General features: G+C 38.2%; 2 protein-coding genes across 4 annotated transcripts in view; one reads left to right on the top strand and one right to left on the bottom strand.

The window, feature by feature from the left end:
* Positions 1 to 3,575, top strand: part of smap1 (small ArfGAP 1) — a 136,151-nt gene extending 132,576 nt beyond the window's left edge. For both annotated transcript variants that reach the window (XM_016493943.1, XM_016493874.1), the window contains 2 exons: positions 2,882 to 2,921; positions 3,237 to 3,575. In XM_016493943.1, the coding sequence (XP_016349429.1) occupies positions 2,882 to 2,921; positions 3,237 to 3,331 (135 nt within the window). In that variant the 3' untranslated portion in view covers positions 3,332 to 3,575. The remainder of the gene's footprint in view (positions 1 to 2,881; positions 2,922 to 3,236) is intronic.
* Positions 3,576 to 3,714: 139 nt separating this feature from the next.
* The window catches only part of b3gat2 (beta-1,3-glucuronyltransferase 2 (glucuronosyltransferase S)), a 23,491-nt gene continuing 16,906 nt past the window's right edge, over positions 3,715 to 10,299 (bottom strand). Inside the window, exons 4-5 of one of the 2 annotated variants that reach the window (XR_001634870.1) lie at positions 6,866 to 7,006; positions 4,730 to 4,755 (exon numbers count right to left, since the gene is read on the bottom strand). Coding sequence is in view for 1 of the 2 variants with exons in the window: in XM_016494056.1 (XP_016349542.1) it covers positions 4,669 to 4,755 (87 nt within the window). In the remaining variant the exon portion in view is untranslated. Of the gene's footprint in view, positions 4,756 to 6,865; positions 7,007 to 10,299 lie in introns of both variants that reach the window. The other variant, XM_016494056.1, reaches the window with a different exon arrangement.

Genomic DNA, 10,299 nt, shown 5'->3' with positions numbered 1-10,299 from the left:
TGTTAAGTATTATCCACATACAACAATTATACATTGTTCAAAAGTTTGGGTTTGGAAACTAATACTGATCATGCATTAAACTGATCAAAAGTGACAGAAAAGGCATTTATACTTTTTATACGAAAGATTTCTATTTGAAATAAATGCTGTTCTTTAGAACTTTCTATTCATCAAAGAATCCTGAAAAAAAAAAATTCTTAGTTTCCGCAAAAAAATGTTGTTTTCAACACTGATAATGATAAATGTTTTGTTGAGCAGCAAATCGGCATATCAGAGTAATTTCTGAAGGATCATGCAACACTGAAGGCTGGAGTAATGATGCTGAAAATTCAGCGCTGCATCACAGGAATAAATTAGATTTTAATGTATATTAAAACATTATTTTACATCATAATAATATTTCACAATATTACATTTTTCCCTGTATTTTTGATCAAATAAATGCAGCCTTGATGAGCAGAAGAAAATCCTGTAAAAAACATTAAAAATCATTCTGATCTCAAACTTCTGAACGGTAGTGTATTTATTGAAAACTCCCAAAAACATTTCTATGCTCATTAGGGCTGCATTTATTTGATCAAAAATATAGTAAAAACATCATATTCAAACATATCTGTTTTAATGTAATGTAATTTAAAATGTAACTTATTCCTGTTTTGGCAAAGCTGAATTTCCATCAGTCATTGCTCCAGTTTTCAGTGTCACATTATCCTTCAGAAATCATTCTAACATGCTGATGTGGTGCTCAAGAAACACTTATTATTATTATTATTATTATTATTATTATTATTATTATCAACAGTTGTGGTAAATAATATTTTGTGGAAATGATGTTTTGTTTTTTTCAGGATTCTTTGAACAGAAAGTTCAAAAGAACAGCATTTATTTGAAATAGCAATCTTTTGTAACATCAAATGTCTTTACTATCACTTTTAAACAATTTAATGCATTGTTACTGAACGAAAGTATAAATTTTTTAATAATTCCCACATTTTGGAATGGTTGTGTAGTTAGTCTAAATGTAGTTAGTCTCTCATGACAATTTTACACATTTTTTAAGCAAGCAGTGTTGTATAAAGTGTTTTATATGTAAATGAGCTCTTTTATGATTGGCTAGCCTCTGCAGACTGGCACACTTCACTGTTTCACTCATCAGATCAGACTGAGCTGCTGAATAGTGAATAAGCAGTTATGTAAACGTTAACATAACCTTGTTATAAACATTATGTAAACACCAACCACCTAGTCAATTAGTGAGGTCTGCTTTGTTTTAGCTGTTGTTGGTTTTTTTTTTTCTTAAAAGTGGTGCTTCACAGGGAATGAATTTAGAGACTGAACGCAACTTCTCTGAGAGGTTTTTAGCATGCTGGCAGCTGACAGTAGTTTAGTGTGCTGTTAGACTGTCAGCATGGTTTAAGTCACCTCTCTACATTCATCCCCTCTAAAACACCAGCACTACCGCCAGCAGAGCGCCGCTTGTGTCACAGATCCACCGCATTCAACAACATATTTCAAGACGATTAATGTCAGACTTGTTGAACGGAGGATGTGCTGTGAACTGCGAAGCTTCTTTGTGAAGAGATTCGTTTTGTGTAATAAAGGATTGTAATAATTTTAGCCTCAGACAACCCACCGAATGGTCGATTATGTAGTTTTGTACTTCCATTGTCAACATAGTACATCAAACTCTTATTTCAAAGATAGAAAAATCCCGTCTTCCATTACATATCCCTTTTGACAGCTGGATAAAGATTGCACAAACTTTAGTTCCCAGAATTCAAGTTAATAATGAAAAATAAGGGGGCTGCTTATTTGAAACCATTAGTTTTTCTCTTTCTGCTGGCTATGAGCTGTAGAGACAGCGGTATAAATCAGACAGACGTGTCTGATGGGCTGCCCCACAGCCAGTGTACCCCACAGGACCCTCTCCTCTACGCCGCTCTGCTCTCAGGAAGAATACTGGTGGAAGTCAAGGGAAAAGAGTACAGGTATAGAAAATGAAATAAGAGGGGTGATGAGTTTAAAGATCAGAGGACAGCTTAGTAACCTGAAAAAAAGAAAAGAGGAAAAGGGAACATTGGAGGGAAAAGCCATCCACAGGTGAAATGACTGGTCAGATCTCTGGTCTGGTTGTGTGAAAACATGCTACTGTAGAAACTCCACAAAAGCAAATATATTTCTCTTTTAATACCAAAGCTCTGTTCCAAAACCTAGCAACCTTCATAGACAGCATCCCGTGACTAGTTTGAAGCCCTCTACATATAATTATTATTATTTATGTATATTAATTAAATAGATACATTTGATTTCTGAAGGGTGAAGTGACACTGAAGACAGGAGTAATGGCTGCTGAAAGTTCAGCTTTGTCATCATAGAAATAAATGACATTTTAAAATACATTAAAATAGAAAATAGTTATATTAAATTGTAATGATATTTCACAATATTGTTGTTTTCACTGTATTTTTCATCAAATGAATGTGGGCTTAAAATACTTTTCAAAAACCGACACCTTACTGACCCCAAACATTTGAATGGCAGTGTATATAATATTATATATAATTATTTCAATAAATGTTTAATTACATTTTTATTTTAAAAAAATTTAATCAGAAAAATTTTTTAATGAAATATCTATGATCATATTTAAGAATATTATTTCTCTCCCCTTAATGCATTCCACATGTGATGCTGGCTTAGAATTGAGCCAAACTGGGGTATTTTAGGAGACGGTACGTTTCGTAAAAACCTTTTCTGTTGGTGGAGTGCCCATGCTGCCTTTATGCTTTCTCTGTAGGTTTTGGACCATAGCTAATTATGCTAGCAAGTCTTGTGTGTGTAGATGTTTCACACTTCTCTCTCTCCCCATTGTCTTTTTCAGATTAACCAACAGATGTCTGGAATGAACCTGAACGCTTCTGGTGCTCCAGTGGCATTTGGGCCACCTGGTGCCCCCATGGGCGGCTGGGTGGCACCCCCCTCCGGTCAGACGGCTATCATATTTGTGACTACCTCCTCCTTTTCCTATCTTCTGTAGCCCGATGTCCCAGAACCCTGTAGCAGATATTGTATAGACCCATGTAATGTATGTAATCATGAGATAGACGATCCCCTCGCCCCCTCTCTCCGGTCTCTCACCCCACTGCATCTGTGTAGCTCCATGACAAACTCCATCTTTACTGTGATGTTTTAATGTGTGCGTTACAGAGAAGCACAGTGAGTGAAAGACGCTTCTGGTGCTCCAGTGGCATTTGGGCCACCTGGTGCCCCCATGGGCGGCTGGGTGGCACCCCCCTCCGGTCAGACCCTCAGCACCCAGCTCTGGAAGTAAATGAATGAGGGAAGATGGGGGACAAGGGGCACCACATCCCTCCATCTCTCCTCTCCTCCTCCACCACCACTTGCACCCAGAGTTTTATTCATGTACTGTAATTTTTTCCCCCTTTCTCTTTCCAACCATTACTACTCTGGAGAGCATCGATTCAACCTGCCCTGTGTATTGATCAAGTGAGCGAGAGTATGAAGTGTAAGAGACTGGCAGCTTTGACCGTCTTATTTGCAATTATTTTTTTCTTATATATATATGAGATAGACGATCCCCTCGCCCCCTCTCTCCGGTCTCTCACCCCACTGCATCTGTGTAGCTCCATGACAAACTCCATCTTTACTGTGATGTTTTAATGTGTGCGTTAACAGAGAAGAGTGAAAAGTGAAAGACAAATAAACCTGGACGACTGTACAGCTGTGACGGCTAACGGGAAAAAAAAAGGGGGGGGGAGGGGGGTTGTGGGTCAATAGAAAGGGGCTCGGGGAAGGAATTATCGTTCTAGCCAGCTAGTTTTGAAAAGTAAGGACAAAAGCATGCAGTCAAACACGTCAGTCTCGCCGCTGTAGCAGAGCTTCTATCCTCTCAGACAGGTCTCTCTGCTGTGCAATAATATAAAGATCCCCACCGTGTCATCCAGGTTTATTTCTATAATGTGTTTACATTTTCTGGTGCCTAGTACAGAGACAGAATATTGTTATTTCCGTGCATTAAACAGTGAATAGCCATGAACTATTGTGTGATCATTTTGTCTAAAGACGCATTTATTGTAAAGTTATCTTTTCGTTTTTTCCCCTTTTTTTTTGCTTTTAAAGAGGGTCGTTTGGAATAAAGACAGTTGTAATCCAAAAGTTCTGTCCTTGTAGTGGTGTCTCACACTTTAGACGGTATTTCCAGGGTTTTTCCATCCACTATTCCTTTTATTTTCGTGGACGGGTCGATTCTCTTCAGCACCGCTCAACCTCTTTGTACATTATTCAAGCAGCTGGTCCTTTTCCTCCGTTCACAGACATTGATCTGATTCTCCGAGTGTCCAGAGTCTGAAAATGGTAGTTGACTACCGCATTGGGAATAAGATCAAGTTTTCAGGTACAGTTGCCATTTGAAAAACCCCTTATCCATGGTTTCTACTCTACCACGTTACAGGTAATCCAGTGTGACGCCACAGTGAGAAGCCCCAGAAGATACATTGCGTGTCAGTAGAGAATCCCAAGACAGCTTGGCATGTCTTTTCCACCAGAGCAGGTATCCTAAAGTTCAAAGGTGGCCATCGATTTGGAAAGTGCTGATGATGGCTGGCCTTCATCCAGTGTTATATGACAGTCTTAGTGCAGTGTTGCTCGCTAGACCTCTATATAGACAGAGTCCTGTTGCCGTTTTGTTTCATTACCCAGGTTGACCTTCTCAGTGCGGGTATGCCAGACCAGGACCTGAAAGAAACCATTTGAAATCAGGTATTTTAGAATACAGGAACCAAGCACATATTAAGCACATGTATATTGTATGTACCAAGGCAGTTTACCTTCATTACTATAAATGGGACTGCCCATGAAACACTTTACCAACCTCAAATAAATGCTTTTTAATGCTATTTGAGCCAAAGAAACAACATAAATGGGTTCAGTTCATGTCATTTAAAAGTGCATTTGACAAGCCGTTTGTAAGATTTCTTTATTTCCCCATTCAAGTAAGATTAGTATTGGTCTTGAATCCCTGAAAGAGCTTTCTGGAAGGGTTGCAAATATGGCCACCAAATGACTTTCCTTGACAGGGATTTTGAAAGAAATGACACGTACATGGGTACATCATAACAGAAAATGAGGTCATTGCGTGATCTCTCAGCAGAGATGTTTTAGGCTGTTGGTGCGTGAAGGTTGCTGGAATGGGATCTCTCGGACTGGTTACATGTCTTAATTATATCAGATAGAGGCTGTGCAGGGAACGAGCACAGTTACATTGCCGCACCCAGGTGTGACGCATCATTTCCTGAACACATGGAACTGCAGATTGGCTTGTTTTGTAAAACAAGGCTAATTTAGCAGAACCATAAGAGATAATTAAGGTGCACTGTGGAGCGGCAACCCAGAAAGTAACCAAAGTGTCCTGTGACTTGATAACAAGATGTATCCCTCTGGTAGATCCCGTAATACTTTTTATGAAGGTGTCTGACACTTTACTTTGCTGTCTACTAACCCCGTTGTTCCCTTGATAAATATTCTAGGGGTGGGCGATATACCTGAACACACAATTAACTGGTAGAGCCTTTGGACTATCATCTCTATTGCGGTTACACGCTCATGTGACATTGCTCTGCTACGTGGTCACAAAAACATCGTTTGCACCCATTTTCAAGCATTGTGGTTTAAAAACAAGTCATTTTAAGCCGTTGAAATGCAGTCAGCAGTGAATATGTGTGTGCTGTCTGAGAGACTGTTTCTGAGCGCTGTCAGAGAGGCACGTGAAGATGGTGCTCTTAGAGCATGGGAGTATTGAACAGAGTTATTTTTGCCGCTTTATAGGCTTTGAAAGGATAAATACACACATTTGTATGTCAAAATGCCCGTCTTTGCAAGTATCCTCATAAACACAGTAATTTAGTTCTTAAGTGAAAGCAAACAGCTGAGAAAGAAAGCACATGTGTAGCAGTATATTGGATCCGGGCAGCTCTTAAAGTGACAGCAGTCTAATATTCCTGCTCTCTGTCATTCACGTTAAACAAACAACAACAAAAAAGACAATCTCTCACTGCTCTTGACTAAATGACTTTTGTAACTTTAATAAGAAGAAATGTATATTTAATTTACACAGTGAAGAATATGCAGTGTTTTATTCATTTGATTACTTTATAATGTATGTAGCATTTCTTATTTATTTGTTCTACTGTAGTGTTTTGTCCTATTGCTTGTAATTAGTTTCTTCTTATTTAATCACTAACTGTTGTCTTCAGTGAGCTTACGTTTTTTTTTTTTTTTTTTTAATTTAGGCTAGTAGCTATTAGTTTTTTATGATATTGACACTGGTGACAAGAATTATGAAATTTCTATGGTATCAAAACTTTTGATATAAGTCTGAAGGTCTGAGATTGACTAAATTGAGAACTTCCTGAACTGAATTGTAATTGGTTTGTGGGTGGTTAAACTTCATTAGTTGTGTTTGTGTGCGGCTGTCGAATACATTTGCCGCCCACAGTGATGTCTAATTTTTATAGGAAGAAAGTAATAATACATGAAGAATTAAACTTGTGCGCTTCTGCTTTCATATGTAATAAATCCTTTCATTTTTAATGTCGATAATGTAATGGCTACAAATCAGTGCGCAAAGGTTGAAAGCAGTGATATAACAGCATTGTGGAGGTGTGAAACCAGCAGTCCCCATGGGCTCTAGTAATTGTAAATGAGTTTCAAGAAAAAGTTATTAATATTTAAACCCTTCATACTTTTTGGACTAATCTTGGAGCAGTCTTAGTCTTTGCATGTGCATCTATTAGAATATTGTAAGACAAGTGTGCTGGAGATGTCATTATTGCAATGTGTGTCGTACTCTTGTTAAATACTCGGATAGACAGATTTCAATTTGTACAGAGTGAAACCCCACTTCGAGCGATCCAGGAATAAGAGAAGGCACTCTGTCCTTCTGCTCCTCTAGATCCTATCTCCCCTCTTCAATACCTTGTTTTGGCTTCTAAAAATAGAAATAGAAAATTTGACCATTTTAGCTTCAGTAATATCAAGTAATGTGTCATTTACAAGGCATTAACATTTTCATGGTTTAGACTCATTGATATTAGTTAAGGCATTCGGTACACTACCATTCAAAACTTTGGAGTCAGTAAGGTTTTTCTCTTCTTTTTTTTTTCTCTCTCTCTCTCTTTTTTTGCTCATATTCATTTATTCAGCAAGAACACATTAAACTGATCAAAAATGAGAGTAAAGACGTATAATTATTACACAAGATTTCAAAATGAACTTTCTAGTCATCAAATAATCATGAAAAAAATGAAATTTGAATAATATGAAGATGAAATTTCAACAAATATATTAAGCAACACAACTGTTTTCATTGGTAATAAAAAAAAATTTTGAGCAGAAAATCGGCATATTAGAATGATTTCTGAAGGATCATGTGACACTGAATACGAGTAATGGCTGCTAAAAATTCAGCTTCACCATCAAAAAAATTACATTTAAAAATGTTGAAATAGAAGAGTTATTTTAAATTATAATAATATTTGACAATATTACTGTTTTTATGGATTTTTGATCAAATAAATGCAGTCTTGGTAAGAATAAAATATTTCTGTCAAAAATATAAAAAAATCCTCCCAAACTTTTGTATGGTAGCGTATGAGCTAACAATTAACAATTTTTCTATTCTCTTTCTATTTATTCATTCTATGTAATTCATATCAATTCATAACATGATTAAAAATGCATTAGTGTATGTAGAAATTAATATTAACAAAGGTTATTAAATGCTTTTAAAGTATTGTTCATTGTTAATGTTAGCTATTGCATTAAGTGTTAAGTGTTACCAATAAACACACCTTAAAGTGATTTTCTACAAATAGGATAGAATCTTGCATGACATCAAAACTAATTGTTATAGCCTATAATTTTTCAAGTATTTTAGCTCTTAATAAAGGTGTATTACTCTTAGTTCCATTGCGAAAAAATATGAAAAATGTCTTGATTCCATTTGGGCTGTCCCGTATGAAACGATTTTCTCAAACAATGTTTGTGTTGAAGATTTTTCCGAGGGTTTCTTTTGAATCTAAACAGGATGAGCATCTGAAGCCTTGAGAGAGAATAATAATTTGAGCAATTGTGTTGTGCAGAGTGAAGCATGCTGGCAGGATCTGGTCTGCAGGAGCACGATTGAGATTGACATTAATAAATAAGAGAGTCTATGCACTGACTTCTGTAAATAAGCCTGTGAATCTCTCTCACACACCATCTTCACCTCTCCATCTATATGGCATGTTTGCCATCCCTCTGCCAATCGCAAACACATTCCCTTTGCCCTCTTCTTCTTCCTCGCTCCCTCTGTCCCTTTCCTCCTTGTCACATCAGTTCAGTCTGATTACTCGCATAAGATGACCCACCCAAGCCTCCCTGTGCTTCATTTGAAGTGCATGCTGGGAGTTAGCCATATCTCCCTGCCTGCAGGCTTAGTCACAGTCATCAGCTGGGACCCTCAAGAACGCTTCTACAAATGTGACCTTTCCGAAAGACATCCCTGGCAGTGCTCCACTTTGGACAGACGCCCGCTAACGCCCATCACGAAGACCCGTAACTGTTGGCACAAGCACTTCCTTTTGTTTACTTCCATAATGCCATCCTCATATAATTGGACTGCAGCCACAAATGTAAGTATATTAAACTCCCACTTTGTCCGAGTAGCGACTCGCACTTCTTCGTAACTGTCAGTGGCCTTTCTACTCTGTTTACGGGTGCGATATCTACACGCTTCCATTGCATTGTACCACAGGAACAAACCTGCACTCTCCGCTCTCTGTTTACAATGCGCACATTATGCTGTGTCTGACAAAATGACGCATAGCTGATTGGCTGACGTTGGAAACATGTCCTGCTCTTGCTGGTGTTGGTGATTAGTGGAATTGTCAGCCCTGCTAATAGTCACTATTAATATCCCAGTGTGGCTACCATTAGGGTAATTGGGTGATAATGATGATGGTAGGAGCCGTGACGTGCGGTACGGGGAGGAAGAGAGCATTTTGACACGTGTAAGGTCAGCTTGAGGTGAGCTTGAGATTTCGGCTCCTGAGATAATGGGCCACGGATGAATGCAGGAGCTTTTAGAATCAGACCGAGTCAAATACATAGGAACGTGATCTTCATTTTCAAGAGCTCCTTGACAGTGCTATTCACTATTGTCACTGCTAGAAGAATAGACCTCCATATGAAGTTAGGTTTTCAAATTGGTACCAAAAAGATAGGGTTGAGTCATAATGTCTAAACCAGGGGTGTCCAAACTACGGCCCGCGGGCCAAATGCGGCCCGTTGATGAATGTTAAGCGGCCCGCAGCTGTCTTAATAGTCTATATTATATATGGCCCGCCAAGCATAATTTACAAAATAGGCCTATGCAGTTTCAAAATGTCAACACACGATGGCAGCACTAACTTTGAGACCAGATGTAGCAGTAAAACGCGAGTGATATCAATTTGATAACTCATATGTGCTCTCATTTCTTTAGCGCACGCGAATTCCTAAACGCATCAAAAGCGGAAGGGCGCGACTCGTTTGAACCGCGCTGCACGGACCGTTTTTAGCTCTGCCTAAAGACAGCGCAGCACGAGCTCAGAACAAATGCGTTTACTCGCTGACTGATCTCGATCACGAGACCACTAAACAGCGCTGTGAGAAGCGTTTGAGTTTGCAGCAGAGGTTTCCGTACAAACCAACCACAGATGTCAAAGGCAGATGAAACAGCGCTGACATTCTCAACAACACTAACGCGGAAAATAGGAAAAACATTGTGCGACAACAATGCAGTAAGAATACTTTTCAATCCACAAATCACCAACATTTTGATTTACTGTAGTAACCGTAACTGTGGTATTGTGGCAGAAATGTTGCATATTTATACAGAATCTTCTTATATAATTAATGTAGACATATAGGCAGAGGCGGACAAAGTACTCAACTCCATTACTTGAGTGAAAGTACAGATACTGCTTGTCAAATATTACTCCATTACAAGTAAAAGTTGTAAAGACAGATTTTTACTTAAGTAAAAGTACAGAAGTACTTGCTTTTGAAAGTACTTAAGTACCAAAAGTAAATTTCCTTTTTTATGTCAATGCACTGTTTTATTGTTGTACGTAGTACTTGCAATACCTCTGAAGCAACTTACAATACATTACACCTACTAGCTTGTAGTATCTTTGGAATAAAGAGCTTTTAGAATGTTAAAAACCTATGGGAAAAAAAAATTAACACCCCTACCCACCC

Source organism: Sinocyclocheilus anshuiensis, unplaced genomic scaffold (genome assembly GCF_001515605.1).
Source record: "Sinocyclocheilus anshuiensis isolate Anshui unplaced genomic scaffold, SAMN03320099.WGS_v1.1 scaffold193, whole genome shotgun sequence".
NCBI classification, from domain to species: Eukaryota; Metazoa; Chordata; class Actinopteri; order Cypriniformes; family Cyprinidae; genus Sinocyclocheilus; species Sinocyclocheilus anshuiensis.
This window is presented reverse-complemented; position numbering and strand designations above follow the sequence as displayed.